This window comes from Fundulus heteroclitus, chromosome 11, assembly GCF_011125445.2.
Source record: "Fundulus heteroclitus isolate FHET01 chromosome 11, MU-UCD_Fhet_4.1, whole genome shotgun sequence".
NCBI lineage: Eukaryota > Metazoa > Chordata > Actinopteri > Cyprinodontiformes > Fundulidae > Fundulus > Fundulus heteroclitus.
Window position 1 is genome coordinate 22,298,932 of NC_046371.1, and position 23,295 is coordinate 22,322,226.

At 39.0% G+C, this 23,295-nt stretch overlaps 1 protein-coding gene across 2 annotated transcripts; it reads left to right on the forward strand.

Annotated features, from left to right (window-relative positions):
• Positions 1 to 9,459: 9,459 nt before the first annotated feature.
• On the forward strand, positions 9,460 to 20,957 carry slc22a6l (solute carrier family 22 member 6, like). Of its 2 annotated transcripts, none has more exons than XM_036143143.1 (11): positions 9,460 to 9,830; positions 9,986 to 10,376; positions 10,507 to 10,610; positions 10,747 to 10,901; positions 11,058 to 11,226; positions 11,318 to 11,441; positions 11,529 to 11,644; positions 11,728 to 11,942; positions 12,488 to 12,596; positions 20,096 to 20,299; positions 20,463 to 20,957. In XM_036143143.1, exons 2-11 carry the CDS (start codon positions 9,990 to 9,992, stop codon positions 20,554 to 20,556), a joined length of 1,677 nt encoding a protein of 558 aa, XP_035999036.1. In that variant the 5' UTR covers positions 9,460 to 9,830; positions 9,986 to 9,989; the 3' UTR covers positions 20,557 to 20,957. The 2 variants fall into 2 exon arrangements, with proteins under 2 accessions (XP_035999036.1, XP_035999035.1); XM_036143142.1 differs by having other exon boundaries at positions 9,989 to 10,376.
• Positions 20,958 to 23,295: the final 2,338 nt, after the last annotated feature.

Below are 23,295 nucleotides of genomic sequence, written 5' to 3' on the forward strand. Positions count from 1 at the left end.
GGTGCTGGGGTGTCGGACAGGCTGAATACAACCACGCACCCAGTGGCAGCGCATTAAATTAATGGTGCAGCTAGAGGTTTTTCAGCTTAAATGGACAGCCCAAATCATCAGGGCATGCTTGATATGTTCTGCGGCATTTGAGAAAAATCCCGCGTGACGGCACGGCGGGAGTTGCCTGTCTGAACGAACTTGGCGGCATCCTCTCAATCAATTCATATTTGGTCAAGGGTGGGCAAAGTATTCACAAAGTTTATTAAATCCTAATATAAAAAGACTTTTTAGTATATCCTCCGACTGTATTTGCTAACATTTGTTTGATGATATAAGACATTTAAATTTGTCAGATAATGTAAAAAAAAAAAAAAAAAAAAAAAAAACTTCACATGTTAACAGTCACCTCCATTAACTTTAATTGATATGACATGTTTTATCATGAAGGTATGACTACGACCGAGTAAGTAATCCCATCCGCTGTTGTTTAAATAATTTTTGCACCTGCCAAAAATGTCAACATGTGAATGAATTCAGGATTCACCGTGTTGGACAAAAGTCCAGCATGTACCAAAGGGATAGCATTGCAAACTAAATAAATAAAAGGACAATATGTGCCACAGTTAAATAGGGCAGCACAAAAAGAGGGATGTGGATGTCTGATAAGGTTGCCCTACGGCAAACCTCTGTGTCAACATTAGCACGAGACCCAGTTTACAAGGAGACAGGACTTTGGCACTGCGCTTGTGAGGGCAGCACTCCAGCGACGGGATGCAGCCAGAGGCAGTTAATCTTAACGCTAGTTGTTATCACAGGCTCTTCCTGATAACGTTTGCTCTAGTGCAGCGGATGTACTCAGAAACTTAAATAAAAAGCCACAAATCCTAACATCAGCATAATAAAAGCACCTCTGCTCCATCAAGTTTTTCAATGAATTTAAGAGTATGATAATAAAGTCATGAGCTGGACTACAAAATTAGCATGCCAGTGTATCTACAAACTTTACACATTCTACCATACTCAGGCCCATTTACTGTGACACCCTTAAATAAAGTCCTGTGCACCTTATTAATAAAACATAGTTGCCCACATTAACTAACAGGCCACACATGAAGAGGAGAGGATGATTCAAAGGAACAGCAAAGAGAGTTTTGGTAACTTTGGAGGAGCAGCAGAGATCCACAGCTTAGATAGGAGAATCTGTTAATGTGACAACTATTGATTGTACAATCCAGAAATCTGGCTTTAGGATGGAAAAAAATAAATAGAGTATACTTTTCCCACGTTTGGTGTATAGAACGCACCAAACATGGGAAAATTGTGCTCTGGTCAGATCAGACCAAAAAGGAACATTTCAGCCGACATGCAGAACGCTGTATGTGGCCGAAGACTAATAATGTTCATCCCTCTGACGCACCCCTCCAACAATGACACACGATGATGGCAGAATCATGCTGTGGGCATGTTTTTTTTTTTCAGCTGGTCAGAGCTGACACGAGTTAAATACAAGGCCATCCTGGATGAGATACTGCTGGAGGCTTCAAAAGACTTGAGACTGGGGTTGAAGGTTCAACTTCCAGCAGAACAACAACCATAAACATCTGGCCAGACCAAAAGTGGAGTTTCTTTAAAAAAGACCAGACCTACATCAAATGGAAAATCAATAAGACTACTTGGAAATCAGTGTTTAAAGACACCCCGCATCCAATTTGACTGATTCACTTTGTTAAGAAAAATGGAAGAGAGAGTCAGTCTCTCAATGGTCAAAAGGGGGTGCAGAATACAAAGGGATGCAACCCGTGTTGAATTTTTGTTTGTTAATAAATCCATTGAAGTGTGTGTTGTTATCCACACAAAATGTGAAAAAGCAGTTAACATAAAAAAGAACACCTCCAGTTTGTTTAATTACTGCAGACCCAAAACCTTTGCGCGCACAACAATTATGAGAGATTGTGAGGCACAATTTTAAAGTATGATTGCGACCAGAGAGAAAATATAAGTATTATAAATGCTGAGTATGTTGTCAGTCACAGCCATAGTCCTCTTTTTTTTGGGACCAATAATAAACAGAAACTGTCCTAGGTAATCCTCAAAGGAAGAACGGCGTACAAAGAATCAATAAAATTTCACACATCAAGGTTAAACTTTATATGAACTAACCAGGGAGAATGTAAATGTAACACTAAGCCTTGCAATAATTTGAGCAATTTATGGCTAAATAAAAAGTAAGAAACATAAAGCAGGTTTAGAGAGCTGCTGTGGCAAATTTGCTGTGGCAAGGTTTGAAGATGTGAACATTAACAGCCCTGCTGTGACATGTGGCAGCACTAGAAATGTCAACAAGTAGATAGGACATCTAAAGGAAGCAGCAGGAGAGTAGTTCATTCCTGGAAGTAAGGTGGAAAAACCCATGAAAGCATATGTGAACCTGTTTTAGCAGCTATACACTCAGCACCTAAGATATCTGGTCTTATGAAATAGTACCACCCCCTAAATATTAGAAGTTTCTAAGTGAAACCTTTAAGTTGGACAAAACATCCAAAAATAGAAGAAATCTGAAAGGAGGCAAAAACACTTTCACAGCCCCGTTAACACTGATGAAGAGATCAGTTTTGTGGGACTTCTGAAACAAGTAGAAAAAGTTGCATAATTACTTGACTTAGAATGGATGATTTATACAGCTCTATTCAACAAGTGTTGCTTGCACAACGATTATGACGTCAGTGCTGAATGTCCGAACTTGAGCGAAACAACCAACAAGACTAACTGATAGACAACTTTGTCTGGTATAGTACAGTTTTAGTTGTGTAATAAAGGGTAAGATAACTCCATGCTTATGGGCTTGCCACTGAGTTCAAAGATCAGGCATTAATTCCACTGTATGCGCTTCAGATAACCACAGTTACGCAATGTTCTGTAGATTTGAACTGGGTTTCCATGTATGCTGTATTTTTACCAAGTAAACTTCCAATCTGTGGGTCGGTAAACATGTTCTTTGAGGAGTCACTGACTGTAATTGGTTCACTTTGTAGCTGTGTCTTTGAGGAGACATATTATGCCCTGGTGCAGGGTTTCCTGAGGTCTAAATGAAATGTTCGAGACATGCTTTGATCAATATATTACAGAGAGACAGAAAACAGCTTCTTGGTAAAAAAAAAAAAAAAATGTGTCTCGCTCAATAATTCAGTCTTTTAATGCTAGAAATGACTCCACTCGCCCCCACAGCCCCCTCACGCAGAGTCTGACTCCCTTTATATTGGAAGGATACATAACTTTGGAGGAGAATGTACAGGAAATAAGTTTCAATCGGCAAATATCATGACAGTTTTAACTGGCAGCTTCATTCAATAAATATATATATATATATATATATATATATATATATATATATATATATATATATATATATATATAGTTGTCTGTTTTTTGCCTAAAGATAGCTGGTATTGATCCAGCTGTGAGATTCTTCAGCCTTCCTGCAATTGGCCTAGGTTGAAAATAAAACAACAACAAAAAACAGCACTCCACTGCAATTACAAACCACAAAGAAACATGCTGCCTGCTGGGAAAACTGCTATCTAAGATGTGGAGCAAAATAATCAGGAATTCCCAAATTAAAGAGTTAAACACGAGGTCATCAGATCACGAGCTAGATCTTCCTTTGTTCTGATGGTTTATGTCTTTAATCCAAATGCTGGGGTCTTGCTGTTGGAAAACAAGTTGCATAGTTGTAACCTGCCATCTTTTTACTAAACAACAACGTGATTTGACTTCACTCAGGGTCCATGCACACTAGAACTGCAGAATTCAACTCTTTGTTGAGAAGTCCGGTTCATCTGGGGAGATGAGAATGTGCAATCAAATTCAAAGAAGCAAACTTTGGCGAACCTGAAAAGACAGCGCTCGGTCTGAACCAAATGCGGGAAAGAAACTACAATGCAATGCATTGTGGGTAAACCCGACCAAAACCAATAAGGTGTGAGGTTAGTTGGGTAGAAATGGCCAGGTGTCTGATGTGGAGTGAGGAGGAAAGCTGTAACAGAAATATGTTAAGATGGAAGTGTATCATATCAGCAGAATACAACATCTACAGCCATACTGAGCTCCTGGGCCTGCCGTACCATTAGGTATGAAATGACATTAACATGAATTTTGTTCTCCAGATGCAATACTGTGTTGATGAGTCTTGCTACACATTATTTATTATTATTAATATTTTATTATCTGTTCTGGCCTCCACTGATTGTGCTTGGCCTCACAGTAAGACGGTCCTGGGTTCTAATACCAGCTCTCTGTGTGGAATATACATGTTCTCCCTGTGCATATGTATTCACTGAGTGGGTGAGTGCGTGGGTGCAGGGTTGTGTATCTCTGTGATGTGCGCCAGGTTCACGATTCTAAGCAGTGATTCTGCAAGAGTCACGTTTTTTTTTAGTTATTTTCGGCCTACTCATTGGTAGCCTTAATCTCAAACCTCCTAGATTTCTCATGTTGAGGTAGAAAGCTTAAAACAGTATTTACCCAAACCTGCTATGATTACAGTTTTTATTGGTTGCTTTGACACAGCAATCAACTCAAAACCCACATTTTTCAAAACAGTTAACGCAGAGGCCTAAACAGTGGCACCAATGGTCAAAATTAAACATTTTGTTTGCAAAAGGCTCCAACTCTGCCAAAACATTTAACATATGATCCAAAAGCAGATTTTGCCCTCAAACAACACAACTTTCACACACATGTTTGAGCCCTTCCAGTCATTCATTACACAAGGGGCAACAAAATACAAAACACCACACTCAATGTGAATCAGTGCAGCATTGCTGGTCATTGTAGCCAATGACTGTACGCAGCTTACATGGCAGCGTCATTTGTAATCAAATTTGCCTTTTTGCAAAAAATGGATCCAGAAGCAAATATGTTGTGATGCAAATTTTATTGATTCTTCATTCTTTTTTTTTCCAGATAAACAAATGAAATATTCCAAAAAATGAAAGATTCCAACAGAAAATACTAGGGCTGTTTGTTCCTTCTAGTCCATTCTGTCCTGACAAATAGGCCACATGGCCTCATCTACGTCACTTTCAATATTTTCCCTTGCAATGCACCTAGGGAAAAATCTTCTTGCATGCCTGATCCATCCTTGACATGCCTCTGCATCTACATCTTGGGCAGCAGCAGTCATTGCATTGAGCAAGGGCATCTGCTCATAGGGGCGGTGATCATATACCTTCCATCTCCATGCACAGAAGAATTCCTCTATAGGAATAGATAGAGATGTATGTACTGTATAGCAGCAATACCTGCTCTCCCATCGAAAAACTCTTACCATGGAAGCAACCTTGTTTCTATTGAGAAAAGTTTGGACTCTTTGTCCTGCCCCTCTAAGTGAAAGGCCATGATTTACCACATGATCAATCATAGTTGCCTGAATTTCATCTGTAACTTCAGGCCCTTCCAGCTACACTGCCACCCCACACATGGATTCCTCTTCCTCATAATCTTCTTCCCCTGACCTATCTACCTCTTTGACTCTCATCTGCCTTACGTTGACCATCCATGCTTGCAAAGAACAACACACAACATGGCACCTTTTACGTAAAGCCTGCAAACTGACTGCAAATTGAAAAATTGTGTAAAGAAGTGTCAATCAGGTGCTTCAGTGATTTCATTCTGATCAAGAAGTTTCTAAGCGCTTGGAACATATGGTTTCTGTTTTGCTTCAACAGCTAAAGCAATGGAGTTTGGACTGCATGAATGACATCTGCGTTAACTGTTTTGCAAAAGAGCGGGGGAAATGAGTCAAACCAATGAAAATGGGTTAACTCATTTGCAAGAAGTGTCTTTTGCTCTGCTGAGATGGTGATGATGAAAACTGAGAGGTTGCCAGTTTCTTCAAACAGGTCAAAGCAATCAATAAAAACTGTAAGAAACCCAGACATATTTTGTACATATTTTACCTAGGAACGGATAAGCAAAATGACTATGTTTTTGTTGTTGTTGTTTTTTACAGCACAGAATGTAATGCCACCAAGTTCCCGCTGTAATAGGGCAGATTTTCCACAAGCACTTCTTTTGAATTGGCACTCTTTACTGAACTTAAATGAGCATTAAGTGGAATTTCATTATTTTAGATAGAACTAAAAAATAGTTTTGTAAAACACTAAAGGTATCTTTTTAGATGGAATATGGTTAAACGTCACACACTATCTCTCTGCGTTGCTTTTGTTTACATAGCCAGGCCGGCTGCGCATGCACACACATGAAATGCTACTGCCAGGCACAAAATGATAGAGAGTACGGCCATCGGATCAAAATGTTCTCTTGCTAACGGCGTTATAAGGCTACATATAATGCTCTTTTAAGCCTTCCAAAGTCAACTAGAGGTGTGAATATGACAAGATATTGCCTTTAGAAATACAGAGTATTTATTTCTTATGAAATGTTCATTGTTTTCTGGTGCTATTCTTCCAATTCCCAAGAAAGACTTTAACTGCAGCATCTCACCAGGCGGGGTCACCCTAGAGTTGCTGCAGCATGGTATCAAAAAAGACCAGTTCCTGTCGCTGTGCAGATTAGGTGCTAAAAGAGCCACTTTGTCTCAACTTGGAGCAGAAATGATTGCACACAGCCTCACTTGTTGGCGTTGTTTGCTGGAGAGGGGTGGTGAGTTCATGGTAGTTACTTCCTGGAGGGGGTGAGTAGTGACCACTCTACGTAGACTAATCATTGCCACTTGTTTCCAGGACAGGGAGGGGCTGCTGAGAGCACAGTTCACGAGGATTACTCAGACATGCACAAATTAAGTAAGATGCCACTCTCTGGACGTGATTTTGATGTAGGAATAGCATCATAACATAGTTAAAAGCTAAAACAAATAGATTTTACCTGATATAGGAGTTTTAAATGTTTGTGCAGTTTTACACATTAAATGTAAACAAAGTAAAAAAGTAAACATGACTTTATGTGGACCTTTCAAACCAGAAACAGTTTTCTGTTACGCTAACATATTGTTGAATACACAGCTGAAAAAAAGTAAAAAAGCTGATATGTGTTTTGAAATAGTTTAGCTATGTTTTCATAATTTCCGTGTGGGTTCATATTAATTAATTATTTTATGTTAAGTCTCTTAGTCTATTCTTGCATTATGTCCTCTGTACATCTGGATTTATTTTTCCCTCGGTTTGGTCGTTTCTTTTTAACTTCAGCTCCCTCCATGTCATTTAGTCTCCCTCCCTCAGTTGCCCTGCTTTCCTTCTTCATCAGCTGCTCCACATTATCCCCTGGTTAGCATACCCGCCTTCTGTGTCATTCTCCACTCTTCCCTCTGTATAATGCTTACATGTATAATGCTGACATGATGTCATTGCTGGATTCTTCCATTAACCTGCCATGTCCCCCCCTTGCTTCTGCCAAAAATTCTGCCTGTGTTGCTAAACATTTCCACCCTGTATTTTCTCTGAAAGATGTCTCTATTTTATTATTGAAGTTTCCCCAGTTTGCCTCAGTACTTTGGTCAATCACAGATATGAATAATAATGATAAATGCAGATGGTGAAGCACTGTTTTGTTTTTGTGCTTCACACGCTTTGACAGATTTGAAAACCATGTATACAATGCATGACTTTGTTTTAGTCTATATTTGGTTAAATTCACTGAAAGAGATTGGAGTTTGTGGTCACAAGATGAAAAAATGGTAACGTATTCTACAAGATTGTGTGTCCTGTGTGGTTCTGTGTTGTCTTGTGATTAAAAGGCAACCTGTCCAAGGCATACCCTGCCTGTCGCCAAATGACCGCTTAAGATAGGCACCAATCTCCCCACCCCTCCCCACCGCAATGCAAAGATAAGAGGGTACAAAGAATGGATGTAAGGGCTTTAATATTCGGATTATAAGACATCACAGAAACCTCTAGGATCAGATTCATGATCTGCATAGTCTCCCATGTATGGTGCCCACTAAAGTGTTGAAACATGTTCTCTGTTAAACATTAAGGTTGTACTTAAAACATCCTCTAGCGGTTTCTGTTAGGAGGATTTATTTTTTTCCCCCTCTGGTACAGCCCCTTGTTCTTTAAATAATTGGAAGCATAAAGAAAAGAAGAATCTAAACAAAAGGGCTGGCATATAATTCTCTTCTGCTTGCTTTTTCCTTTTTTGTACATATTCATACAGAATGTTTATATCTACATTATAACTACATGGATTGACATGAGGAATATTTAAAAAGTAAACCTTTTTATTTTGCAAAAAAAATTAAAAATGCGTTGTTGTTTTTTTAAAACATCTCCATGTTTAATAAATAATGACTTGCTTCAGTTACAGCAGCAGGCTTTACCAGATTTGCATATTTAGACACTGAAATATTCTCGTACATGTTTTCTTCTAGTATGTCCTTTATTTAGCCTCATTGATCCCCCCATCAGCAATGACCAGCTTCTCTGCCACTGCTGAAGAAAACACCCCCCAGCGTAAGGCTACTGCCACCATGTTTTGCCAAGCTGATGGTATGCTCAGAGTGTAGTGACAGTTTCACAGAGCAGCTGTATTTTTGCTGAGATTAAATTGTCCTGGTTGCACTGGATTTCATTTAGGGGTGTGAGTGTAAATGTGGCTGAATAAAATACAACATTTACAACATTTGGCATTGCTCTATCACAACCAATCCCAAGGAAACGCATCAAAGTTTGTGGCTATAATGTGACACAATGGAAATGGAAATAAGTAAACAGCTCAGACACCGTTTAGCCTTACTTCCAGTTTAAATACACAAAAAAAAAAATACATGTGCTGAAGAAGTACTAATCTTAGAAGCTCCAGTTTGTTTCAGAGTCTGACAGCTGAAAAAACTGAGATTTTCTTGTTTAGCCTTGGTGCACCTGCAGCTTCATTCGCTCCGGCATCTCATGCTGATCATTGCATAAGAGAAAACATTCCTCAAAACTAATCTGCAGGAAACGAACAAGGCTGAAGTAGCTCTTATTTAAGTTGCATTCGGATCAAACATAATATATCTTTACCTTGGGCATACAGGCATTGGAGTTTGTTGCCCTTTTCTACAATTGTCTCCTTTTCTTAAAGATGTAATCAGCAAACCAAAGCACAGTAACTTATTGACGGCGCAATAACACGAGGTGGCAGAGAGGAGGAGGAAAGGTTGCGGTGTTAAAGGGCATTTGAATAGTTGAATATTGATTAGCATCTTTTGCAACTAGCACCAATCATTACCTCTTCCCCCCTTGTTTAACTTTAATCTTGCTAACTTGTTGGTAATCCAATCACAAAGAGCAACAGTGAGAAAAATAGCAAAGATAAATGTCTCTTGGTTGACCTCATGTGCATTTACATGTGTGTCTCTCTCTCTCTCTCTCTCTCACACACACACACACACACACACACACACACACACACACACACACACACACACACACACACACACACACTCATTATAAGTAGTCACTAAAGGGCAGGGAGTTTTTTTTTTTTTTCTCAGTGCAAAAAGGGGACAGAGCTGAGGTTTGGTAAGTTCTGCACTCTGGATGCTGGAGTTCTTTCAGATCATTCATCAGGATCTGCTCAGCAAGGACCCTGTGCTTTACCTCGGTGCCCAAAGAGAAAGCTCCTAATTCCTGAGGTTGAGAAAAAGTGGAGGAATTTGAGAGCCGATTACGGATTTAAATATGGTGCAGTGACAAAACCAGGTTTTTCTTGCGGCGCTCATTTAAATAACTTATATGGGGATTTTGGATGGAACTGAGCTAGTTTCTTTTTGTGCTGCACATTATAAAGCAGCAGTTTTTTTGGGGGAACTCATCTTTAGAAAGCAAAGTGTGATCAAGCAGGTAAGTTTGTTATATTTCTTATTATTTAACATTTTTGATAAAATTTCAATTGTCATTTTCACAGATGCTCACACAATGTGATGCATCCAAGTACGTTAAAGGAGCAGAATCAAAGTTTTATCACTACGTTTCATAGTGTTGTTGTGGTTGTGCAGAAGGATGGCATTTGCAGACCTCCTCGAACAGGTGGGCAGCACGGGTCGCTTCCAGGTTCTGCATGTGACCCTCCTCTGCATCCCTGTCCTGCTGATGGCTAGTCACAACCTGCTGCAAAACTTTGTGGCCATGGTGCCACCTCATTACTGCAGCGCACATTCCAACCTGTCTGAGTCCCAGCTGAGCCCAGCGGAGATTCGGCTGATCACAGTACCACTGAGTGAAGCGGGGAAACCGCAGAGATGCCAGCGATATGTTGCTCCACAGTGGCACCTCCTGGATAAGAATGGGACCTCCACCTCACAGGAGGATGACGATGTGGTCCTGCAGGGATGTGCCGATGGATGGTCCTATAACATGACGGAGATGACCACTACCATTATATCCGAAGTAGGGCTGCTTTTTTCAGACACCATTGCGATTATACCGTTTTTTTTTTTTTATATATTATTTATCAAGCCATAGATGATTGTACAAGACACATACGTGTTTGTATTTTGATGTATGTTCATGTCTTTAGTGGCATTTGGTGTGTGACCAGCATTCCTTAAAGCAAATGGGACAAACCATTTATATGGGAGGAGTGCTCGTGGGGGCTCTGATCTTTGGAAGCCTTTCAGACAGGTAACACCCAAAACTCCATCAGTTGTTCTAACTTTGTGGCCTCGCCTGTTTATTGCAAAAGTTTTCAAAGAATAATGAAAACCAGCATTCTTTTAATGTGCATTTCTCCCCACCAAACATCACTCTTCTCTCTCAGATATGGCCGACGCATCCTCCTGATGATCTCACACCTGCTCATGGCGGTCGCGGGAACGTGTGTTGCTTTCTCCCCCTCCTTCTCCCTCTACTGTCTGTTCCGGTTCGGCTGCGGCATGGCTTTGTCCGGCCTGGGACTCAACACCTTCTCACTCAGTAAGAAGACATCCATTCGTCTGTTCATCCATTTTCCATATTATATTTCCTACATTTACTTAATCAGAACTTTTTTTTTTAAATTCCATGTGGCTTTTCCGTGTTTATCTGTGTGAAACTAAATTGTTTTTCATTCATTTATCCTTTCACACAAAGTTGTGGAGTGGATCCCGACCCGCGTGCGAACATTCACAGGGACGGCAACAGGCTACTGTTACACGGTGGGACAGCTGCTCCTAGCAGCCATTGCCTACTTCATCACGGACTGGAGGTGGTTAACCCTGGCCGTGTCATTGCCCTTCTATGTCTTCTTCCTTATCTCGTGGTGAGACAACAAACACAGCCGTGTAGTTGGGAGGCTCTCTGATAGCAACTGTAAAATCAACAAATCAAATTAACATGTGCATATCTTTTAGGTGGTTTCACGAATCCTCGAGATGGTTGGCAATAAACAATAAGCCTGAACAGGCTGTCAAGACTCTTAAAAGTGTAGCCAGGTTTAATGGCCGCCATGAAGAAGGGGAAAAGATTGATGTGAAAGTAAGACAAAGTTGTTTTCTCTTTTTCATGGAATTGGGTTTTTTTTATTCACAAAAGAAGTGTGCATTGGACCTTCTCCACCCATAGATGCTGCAGGAGTCTATGAAAAAAGAAATGTCGTGCTCCCAGGGGACCTATTCTTCCCTCGATCTGTTCCGCACCCCTAAAATGCGCATGATGACGCTGTGCCTCAGTGCCACCTGGTACTCATCCTGATTTTTTCTTTAAAAAAGACATGAACAAAGCCCATCTTTACTCCTGCAGTGAGAACCTGTCTCCGTTTCAGGTTATCAACCAGCTTTGCGTACTATGGCCTTGCTATGGATCTCCAGAAATTTGGGGTGAACATCTACTTGATCCAAGTAATCTTTGGAGCGGTCGACATCCCGGCTAAAGTCGTTGTTACCGTGTGTATGAGTTTCATTGGACGCCGGCCATCCCAAAGCGGCGCTCTCATCATTGCTGGAGTCACCATTCTTGTCAACATACTAGTACCTTATGGTAAGTGTGAAACTCGTTCCTTACACTGGTATTATGATACCTTGCAAAAGGCTTTACATACCTTGAATGTTTTTTTAGATTTGCTAACATTAAAACCAGTAAGGTATTTATTGGGATTTTAATTGACAGAACACAAAGTAGTGCAAAGTTATGGATTAGATTTAAAAAACATGAACTGTTTTTTAAGCTATTAACCAGAAAAGTGCTGCATGCATTTGTTTTCTGACATCCCTAAATAGGAGCCCTCAACTGTCTTTAGAAGTCACCTAATTAGTCTCAGAAGCCTGTTAGAAAACATTAAGAAGTAAACAGCGTAGTGAAGACCACGGAATAAAGCGAAGGACTGAACTCGAGCCGTGATAGACTGTGGCTCCACCTTAGAACATGGCAGTGGCAGTGTCAAGCTGTGGAAATGGATAAAAGCAACTAAAATCAAAAGGATTTTATTGTAAATGTTTTCAACATGCTCAATAGTAAACCAAACGCTCAATATATTTATTGCAGTCAGCAAAGTTGTCAGACTTTAACGCTTCCTTTTTGTCTAGATAAACAGACCGTACGGACCTGTTTGGCAGTGCTGGGCAAAGGCTGTCTGGCTGCATCCTTCAACTGCTGCTACCTTTACTCTGGAGAACTTTACCCAACCATCATCCGGTAGGTTTTAATGCAGAAGAGCAGAAAATAAGTTTAAGAAAAAGCATAACAATTAAAACATTGTGTAGGAGAAAGGAAGACGACACAGGAGCAAAGTTCGAGCACCTCATTTACTCAACTCCACTAAGAACACTCATCCAACTTTAAGCGCCAAAAAAACAAACCTGTTTGTAAATCTTAACATCCCGAGGCCTTGATATGCGTGGACATCCCATTGGCCCACAACAGCGTGATTCATTTAAAACAGGATTGAAGACCCTAAAACGATGATAATTGATACAAAAAAACAAAAAAAACAAAACAAATACAATGAAATAATAATAATAATAAACTGCAAGAACCCCAAAAATGTAAAAATAAAGAAAGTCAAGGAAGTTTGCAACGTAATTGTGAAAAAAAAAAAGATGTCAGTGTACGGCTCTGTTTATGTATGGCAGAGGAGCACATGAAGTTCAGTCGGCAGCAGATTACAGATTAACAGGGTCACACAGAGTTTACCTCAATCCAAACAGCATGGGGAATAAACAGTAAAAGGTTTTGTTAAATAAGTGACCACTTTCTTACATGTGACAAATGAGATTTGCAAAAGTATTCGAACAACTTGAACTTTTTGTTAACCGTTTTATGACATTTCAACGAATTTCAATGTATTACGTATGTTTGGATTTTATGTAACCAGACCAACACAAAGCAGTGCACAATTTTGAAGGGGAAGGAACATGATAAATAGTGTTAAAGAATTTTCACAAGCACAAAATAAGTCTGAAAAGGCTCGGTGTCGATACTTTGTAGAACATGTGTTCATAGTATTTACGGGAGCAAGTCTTTTGGGGTATGTCTCTATCAGCTTTACACCACTAGAAAGTCTTGTCCATTCTTCCTGGCAAAACAGCTCAAGCTAGGTCAGATTGGATGAAGAGCCTCTATAAAAAAATTGTTTTCAAGTCTTGTTATAGACTCTCGATTGAGTCTAGTTTTAGACTTTGATTGGGCTATTTTATCTTTCTTGTTTTTAAAAGCCCCAGTTTGTAAGATTTACAGCTATCTAGTGGTGTGCTAAATTAATTACAAGTGACCTCGCCGTCAACCGTGTTATAACCCCTACAGAAGCCACAGAGTGTTTGACAATGTCAACATCATAGACATAATATAAAAGTAGACGCGTCATTGGGTGGGTTCTGCCTATGCTGCGATGCGTCAGAGCGTCCGCCATCTTAAATGTGGCAAATCTGCAGTTACTCAGTCACTTAAACAGTATCAGAGGGACTTTAATCTCTGAATATACTTTGTATTCGTAGTATTTTTGTTTTTGTAATATTACAGGTTTATTTTCGTATCCCTTTAGCTTCATTCTCCTGAATTTATTCTCCTAAAGAATAAAAATATTTAAAATAATCTAACCTGGCCCTATTACTCCAAGAGTGAAATAATTCTGCAAACTGTGACTATCCTGGAAATGTTCCCCCTTAATTCTCATAATATGACGTTTTTCTCATAACATTATCATTTTTTTTTTTTTTTTTTTTACTTTATTGACCTAGGACTTTTTTTCTCATATAATTATTTTTACCTCTTTAATACTCCCCCAAAAAGTCTGTTCCTAAAGGTTCACATGTGACGCGGTTTTATGAAATAATGAAGACCACAATGTTTAGATTTAACAAATTGATCCTTATATTCATAACACACACACACATACACACACACACACACACACACACACACACACACACACACACACACACACACACACACACACATCAGCCAGAATACATTTCCATGCAGCACAGGTATGAGGCATCTTCTCTGATTCACGTTCACAATAACAGAAATCAACTTTTTATATGATGTCTGTGGTCAACATGTCCTCCATGTATTTGGTACCAAGTTACTGCTAATAGCTAATAGCTGTGTGAAGTGGCTTTTGATAACCTGCAGACTCAGACCATCTGATGAAGTGAGAGGGAGACGAAGACGAACGAACGAGCTGTCTCTGCCAGGAGGACAGAGTAGTTGCTGCACCACACTGCCCTGTTTCTAATATGAGACCAAAATAAACTTCGCTGTTATGTTGAATTAACTTACCTGCTGTCCAGCAGAAAGCCTGCAACTTCCATCCATTTTGAATCCCTGCTCCCTCATGAGTGCTCTACATCCGGTGATAATAGCTACTTCGGTATAGACTCTCGTTTTCTCTCGGTTTTTACTTCTTTATCTTTTCTTGGTTACTTTCTCTTCCTCTCGCTGGGTAAAAAGGGTGGTCCTGCATTTAAACAGAACACGGCAAGTAGAACGATCTACGGTCGTCTTTGCTTGTTTTCTACTCCTCCTCCACCAACAACACATCTTCATATACAGGTAAAAAAAAACTATAGGATAACAAGTGTGTCCCCCTTCAGCTACTGTGATCAAAAATGGCGACGCAACATGGCGTCTTCCATTGGGTGCACCACCACCAAATGTATGTAACTACTTATTCTAAGCTATGAAAACACTTTTTTTGATGTGATTATTATTAGACTTTGGCAGGATAGGTATTTATTAGGGCTGTCAGTTTTAACGCATTATTATCCCGTTAACTTTGTTAGACAATAACGTCAAATTTTTTTAACGCATTTTAATCGCGCGCCAAACACACACACCGTTCCCTAAATGTTCTTTCCCCCGCAGCGCTCTGCAAACTGTTTTGTTTTTTTTTTGGTTTTTTTTGCCGCTTTCCATAGTTTCAAGAATGCTAGAGACTAGCACAACAGAATCACACATACTGTTGCCAAATCCGCTTATTTTATGCGACTTTGAGCTTCTTTTTCTAAAGTCGCTTGTAAATTTCATGAGTTGTGGATTGTGTTTTTTTGGGCTTGTTTCTGAAAGTGAAGTCATTATTTGGGCTCTAAAATAAGTGACGATAAACACGAGTTATTAAGAGACCTGCTTGCTCTACAGACAGCTGAAATATCCCTCCACCTCAATTCACGCTGCAGTGCATCTCCCTTTAGAATGACATAGGGGCAGACGGCAGTAAAGGCAGAGAGAGCACCTCTGCCCGTATTTTAATGCAGTTTACAGTTGCAATAACCTGTGATAACTGCTGAAAGTAGATCATGCGGTGTAGATCACCATTTTGAGCAGAGCTTGGTTCCTGAAGATGAGTTTTTACACCCTGATAACATTGCAGAATCCCAACCCATAAACCGTACTTTAATGCTTATTAAATTGTTGTCTTTGTATTTGACACACTAAGGCTGAATCACGTTGCCAAATGAAATACCCTGGAGTTACAGTGTCAGCACATGCAAGCTGTGCTAAACAGTTCTCTTTCAAGGGTATTAAGCTCCTGGCCCAGATGCAAGCAAAGTGTAAGACTCTGGAATGACCTGGAAATTTTAAACCCTTTTCCAGGCTTTAAAAAAACCTGTGTATGAATGTGGATATAAACAGCATGCAAAAATATACAAAGACACCAATTGTTGTTGGTGTAAAAGCTCAGGATTAGATGTGTGTGAGAGAGAGTGAAAAAATTAACAAAAAACTTTATTTATTTAATGTAAAAACGTATCAATTTTTTATGTAACTGCTTAATACCATTTCTGTCTTTGTTTAGGAGGCAAAAAAATATTTCGGCATGAAATATTTATTTATTTACACATTTGTTTACACATTGTGTAAACATAAGGTCGTTATGATTAGCAATTTAGCCATTATTGGCCAGAGTTTATCATTTTATGGCACCAGGATGTTATCATTCCGATTCTGAAATGTGCTTGAAAATAATAAAATACAAATATTTTATGTACAAGCATGTTTTCACTAGTGTCATTTATTGCAAAATTATATATTAAAATGCCCTAATAGGCTTTTTCACTTTCAGAAATAAAAAGATACAATATTCGATTAATTTGCGATTAATCTCAAGTTAACTATTGAAATTATGCGATTAATCGCGATTCAATTTTTTTAGCGTTTGACAGCCCTAGTACTTATGAAAGCAATACTTGATTTGTGCGAATAGAAAGCCAAATTAGTCACACACTGTCCTTTTAAGCATCCTGTCGCAACATTAATTTCATAAAGAGAGGCTGCTTCGTGTACATGTGCCAGGGCAGTTTTACTCAACAAAGAGGATATTTTAAGATTGACTTTAAACCATAAAATGCATCAAAGCAGCATCAAAAAAAGTAAGCCACATAGTTGTAATAGTGACCTGCATTGGTATGACCTTCAGCCATTTGGATTATTTGCGTGTCAGTGTGTGGGTGCCTCTGTGCCAGAATTTGGCAGTATCAAGCTAGGGAGGGTACATTAGCATTATACTTGGTGGGGTTGCCCCTGACAGGAGGGAGGAAGAAGAAGAGGTAGGGATGCGTACCAGAGCCCAGCATAGCTCCTGTGACCAATGGCCTCACACATCTCTAGGAACCATAGGTCATGAGACAGGAACCTACACACAATAACTAGTGTTGTGTCGATGCCATTTTTGACCCCGATACCGATACCCGATACCTGGCTGTGCAGTATTGGCTAATACCGATACCATCTGTTTGAAATTGATGTGTGTGTGTGTATACATCAAGAAATGCATACTACTAAGGGTAGTAGAACTTTTTATTGCCTACCTAGAATGGGTGACAATAGTTGAATAAACTTTTGGCTCTCAAAGGCCAAAATAGTGCAACATTTTTGAAATTATAACATGTATAATAGTAGTGCAACTGTAAGACAGTGAAATTACAATAATAATTGAATAATCTCTTTTAAACCCTGAGCTTTGGCTCTCAAATGCCAAAATAGTGCAACTTTCATGAACTTATATAACATGTATAATACTAGTCGGGAGAGAGAAGGCTGCGTTCAAGTGACATACAAACATCAAAATGGTATTGGTGCCTATTTGTTGGTACTCGCCGATACCGATACCACCATTTTAGTGTTGGATCGGGGCCCCGACCCATACTGGTATCGGTATCGGTGCAACACTAACAAAAATAACACCACACCAAGGGGGGTAGCCCCCTGCTGCATAGTCTAGTCTCAAGTCTTTTACAGCCTCCATTAAGAATTACTCCCTCATTGCCCTGTATTTAGCTCCATGAATCTCCCTTTGAATCCCAACCGGCTTTTTTGCCCATGCTATAGAGAAGTCCATCCACAGCATGATGCTACCACCACCATGTTTTTTTTTTTTTCGGGGGTCGATTTGTTCAGAGTGATGTGCACTGTTTTACGCCCCTCAGGACATTTTGCACAAAGGCTATAAAGTTAACCTGTGGTGTCGTCTATCATAACGAGGGGGTAACTTCAAATACATGCCGGACTTTTTGATTTTATATTAGAAAAAACTAGAAAGCCAACTATTGACTTGTCTTCTTCTTTACAACTTCGCTACCACTACTTTGAGTTGGTCTAGGACATAAATTTGAGCAAAATGCATAAAACATTGTGATTGTTCTTTAACTAAATAGGTGTCTGGACACTTTTTCAAAACACTGCAGTGTGGTTCAGCAGTATTACTGGTAAGGCTATAAAGGGAAAAATCTTTTTAAATAAGAAAAAAACTATTTTTTCTGATGATTGTGTTCAATAACGGTTGATACAGTAAAGACATGTTTTTAATTACAGACTGGACACATTGAAATAACTTTTTATTATTCGAAATGAGACACTCAAAACAAACAATGAAACAAAATAGACACAATTTACTAGGAAGTAAGGTTTACTGTGATATAATAGTTCAGCACGCTACGTGCCAGGACTTGAGAAAAAACTTCATTCAGGAGGCTTGTGAAGGTTTTCAATGGAAAAAAAAACACCACCCTAAGCATCTAAGAGTTTCACATTGACCTTTGGAAACTCCCAGGTGACCTTTGGCCAAGAGAAATACAAAGAGGTTTGAACAGGTTCTGCAACCAGATGTTGGTCATGAGTGCCAATAACTGCAGGCTTATATTTTATTGTATGTGCTTATTCTGGGCTGCCAATGTGTCAAATGAGATTTATACAGTATCTGTTTTCGGAAATATGACGTTTGTGACACCACACAGTGTTTCTTCACACATTTATTACACAGTCAAGATGTGGTTCCTAAAATCAAGGAATTCATCTATAAGGACATGAAAAACAGTTTCAGATGAGCAAATAAACACAAAATAATCACAGGTCATCATGAAATATCATCTATATTTAACTGAAACTAAAGCTAACCTATGGCAAGAGCTTTGTTCAAGCTCCTGCCTCAAAGGTCCTTGATTGTCCAGAAAGTAAGGCCAGCTCCAAATACACAGTGATTGCAAGTAGAGTGATCTCAAACGTTTATTCAAATCTACATTTTGTTTTTAGTACATTCATTTGGTGTCTAACAAGATGACATGGGAGTGAACATTTTGGTTGTGGAGATGAAAAAAAAATGATCTGAAGTGCATCTTCAATTATATAAAAAACCGGCAGAAAAGAAAAACGAGTAAAGGCGTCGCAATGACCCTGATCAAAGTATATTTTTGTCAGCCCTCAGTGGGGATTTGATACAGATTTGAATTAAATACATACAGTGCCTTTCGAAACTAGTCATGCCCCTCGGAAATATTTTTGTTATGTTACAGCCAAAAACGTATTTTATTGAGATTTTACATGACAAATAAACACAATGTATGGTGTGATTTTTGGATTTTTGTTTACAAGCAAAAACCTGAAAACTCTGCTATGCAATTATATTCAAATCATGCAATGGTGTGAACCATTTCATTGCAGTTCTGACTGTGTGACTCGTGTTGTCTTGCTGAAAGGTGAGCCTTGGTCTCCAGTCCATTGAAGCCCCTACTAGTTGTTGTTTTTTCAGTTGTCCTAAATGTAGTTCCATCCAGCATGTTTTACTGTGGGGATGGTGTGTTCAGGGTGATGTGTAGTATACAACACGAAACCATATGTGGTTTCGGGTTGTAGTTTCATTTTAGTCTCAGCAGATCAGAGCACCTTTTTCACATATTTACTTTGTTTCAGTATACGTCTCGTGGCAAACCGCAATGGGACGTTTTATGGTTTTCTTTCAACAGCAGCTTTCATAATTTCATTTTTTTTTTCCAAAATTCATTCTCTGTCAACAAGTTCTTCCACATGAGCTGTGAATCTCTGCAGATCCTCCAGTCTCACTGCAGACCTCTTAATTGCTTCTCTAATTAATGTTATCAATGCACTGCCTCACGCTTTAAATGGATGGCCATGTCTTGGTGAGAAAACTTTTGCAAGGCACTGTATCTTGAGCTAAATGTAAATTTTTTTAAAAGATGTCTATCAGATTTTGCCAGTCAAATAATTTTTTTGGCATTTCTGCCAGATTTTGCCAGTAAAACTTTGCAAGGCACGGTGTTCTCTGACATGCTCTCCTTAGATAGCTCAAAAATGCACAAAAATGGCCATGAAAGAGCTATGACAGTAATTAACCCTTGACTAGTACTGCAACTAAACCACAGATTCTGCTTTAACTGTCATTATGTCTTTTTCTCGTTTAGTCAAAGTGGCATGGGTTGGGTGTCCATGATGGCACGTGTGGGAGCTATGGTGGCCCCAATGGTCCAGCTCACAGGAGACTACATACCGTGGCTACCAGGTTTGATCTATGGAGGAGCTCCAATTCTCTCCGGGGTTGCTGCAGTTTTTCTTCCAGAGACTCTGGGCACACAGCTCCCTGACACAGTACAGGATGTGGAGGACAGGTAAGCTCAAGCCCTCTGCATATTCATGCACATGGTGTGGCATGTAAAGTGGAAAATTAAGAACAAGAAATGGTTTTGGAAGTAAAAAACACGTACAGTGCACTTTGAAATTCAGAAAAAAACTGCAGTTTATTAATCTTTGTCTGCTCTGTTTTGATCTCAGGGGTTCTGTAAAAAGCTCCAAGGTTCAGGTGTCCACAAAGGAAGCGATGATCTTGCAGGACACGAAGGCGGATCTCCTCAAACAGGCTGCTTGAATTCTCCGCAGGCAAACCCGATGACTCTGCTGACACTTTAAAATGAAAATGAAGTTTGTACTGTCTTTTTTTTCCTCACCTGTACATTTGATTCTCACCGTTTATTTTATGTTGTTTTAGCTCGGAAAACGGAGAAGAAATGTTATCTTTTAAAAGGTTGGTAAAACAATCTAAAGGCAGCAGAAAATCAAACAGGAATGTTGGTTAAACAGTAGCTATGAGGAAAATAGGCTTTCTTTTTAGCAATTATGTTTTATAACTCACTTTTATGTGTATAAGTAATACTTTATTCATAGCGTTAGGATGCTGACTCTACTTTCATTGGTGCCTTTATAAATTTGTATTACTTTGTATGTGCCACTTGTATTTTTCATTAAAATTAACACATATTTCACTTCCGAGTTTGGTCTTATTGTTTTTTTTTTGTTTTGTTTTTTTATTTACCCAGATATTAGCAGAGTATGAGCTGTTATAGTTCAATTTATTCTTGTTTAATCTCACTCAAAGAACTCTAGGAATGCAGAAAAGCAATTCAAGTCCAAGAGAAAAGGAGAAATGCAAAAGAACAAGAGCTAAGTGAGTAACTTCCTCTTGCTGATTCAAGTTTCAGTTTATAAACCTTCAAATAAGGCCATCACTGCATGGGGTCCACCATACACTTTAGGTTTACCCATACAATTTGTGTCTTCAAATTATTTTCCTTCGTGATTTAAAAGAAAAAAAATTAATCTTCAGACACAGTGTCCTTCAAACATAAAACTTTCCAAACCTTTTTGCATTACATCCACACAGGTATATGTTCTCTAACATAGGTTCGTGTCATACTCTTTCCACTTTAGGATCTTGGTTTGACTGTGAGATATTTAAAGTTAAAGATATGGATTTATAACTTTAGCCCTGCTTTAAAGTTTACCACAACTCTGTCCCTGACCTGTCTGGTGTGTTCCCTGGTCTTCATGATGCTGGTTTTTCTCTGACGCCTCCAACAAACCTCCACGACCTTCACGGGAACAGCTGGATATATAGCGAGATTAAATTACGAACAGGTGTAGTCTATTCTTGTTACATCTGAAGAGAGAGTTGCCAGATTTATCAGGGGTAAACACAGATACAACCCACATTTTCATTCACAAAATAAGTGCAAACCACGTATCATTTCCTTCTACTTCACCATTATGCTGCACTTTGTGTTGGTATATAGTGCAAAAAAACGATTTATGCTGCAATTGGTGATTGTAGATGAAAAGGTTCGAAGAGCATCAATGCACTCCCACAAATACTTTCCTTTTACAGGTTTCAAAGGAGAAACTGTTAATTTAAGTTATGTTTTACATGATTTAGAATTATATCATATGTTTCCGGGTGTTTTATTACGTTGTTATTTGTTTTTTGGCGCTATTTCGGCACCATGTTCACAACAGATCCACTGTATACAAGACAAATCTCATATTACAGAACATGTCTGTTTGGGCTTGCATTTTAGCCTACTCTGAGTGTTTCATTTAAAATAAAGGGGAACCAAAATGATTTAATTTCTGGAAACAACTCTGAAAATGTGCAGTTTATGCTGTGTTGTCAAATAATCTTTCCATGTTGATCATTTACACACCACTAACATCTTAAATAGGGGAAACAGGTAGCCTACATCAAATAGTAAAAGAAAGTAATTGGAAATAAACAAGCATGAATACAGAATTTTTGTTGAGCATATATATTTTTTTAATATGAGTAATAACTGGATCCCGATCTAGAATCTGCTCAAATGCGCTGGATACCAAAAAACCTAAAACGGACATTTTACCGCATGGATCCCTGTTGCAGTCTTGAAATTTATATCTGCTTTGTCTCCATCTAGTGGAGAGTTTGTGGTATTGCATTAGAAGAACCAACCAGTACAACGTGCATAAAGTGACATTAATGTTGACAAGCTAGACAGTAAAATGTTAAAAATAGCCTAAACTCAACCCCCCCCCCCCCCCCCACCTCCCAACCTTGCTGGTGATAAAGATGTTAAATGTACAATGTTAGACTTTTTAATTGTTTAAAAGGCCAATTTATGTCTATAATTATTTATCAGTCTGTTGAAGCATTAGTCGCCCTTTTAAAGGAAATTTACAGCATTTGGCTTTTGTTTTGGTGTATCTGAAGCTGTAACCATTTTACTATAATTCATAACTCCCCAACCGCCATATTAAACAGATTTCCCTTCACCTTGAGAGTTTATGTGTGCACCCCAGAGAGGAGCAACAACATGCCAAGAGAGAGTTCAGCCTTCGGGCCGCGATTCAAAATGAAAGAAAAACCTTCTTCAGAAATAACTGCAACATAAAATGATATGAATAAAGATTTATTTTTCATATGAACAGGTGGATTCATTTTTCATTTTATTTTACAATCTATGACAGTCTCGCATTTTTTACTTGTTTATTTTTTTCTAGCATATTTCAGGAATGACATGAAGGGGGGGAGGGGGATTTTTTTTTATTGCTGAATGTTAAATGTAATACACTTTCACTGACTGGAAATAATTGTCTGCTGCTTTATTTTTTTCTTCCTTATTTTTTAAGTATCCATGCACCCATCTAATCTTGACCACAAGGACATGCAGAGGAGAGGTGTTCAAACATTTCAAGCGAGGGGTGGGGTTAGGTATGGAGGGCCAAAAAAAGATAAAAGAAGACTGGCAGGACATGCCTGGTACCATATCAATTATGTGAAAGGATTGGGAAAGGGGAGGGG

Excerpts from the sequence above, each read along its gene's own strand:
- slc22a6l (XM_036143143.1), top strand. The coding sequence starts at position 9,990 with ATGGCATTTGCAGACCTCCTCGAACAGGTGGGCAGCACGGGTCGCTTC. Across the intron at positions 10,902-11,057 it reads ACTCAACACCTTCTCACTCA|TTGTGGAGTGGATCCCGACC; the intron begins GTAAGAAGACAT and ends TTTCACACAAAG. Across the intron at positions 11,645-11,727 it reads CTGTGCCTCAGTGCCACCTG|GTTATCAACCAGCTTTGCGT; the intron begins GTACTCATCCTG and ends TCTCCGTTTCAG.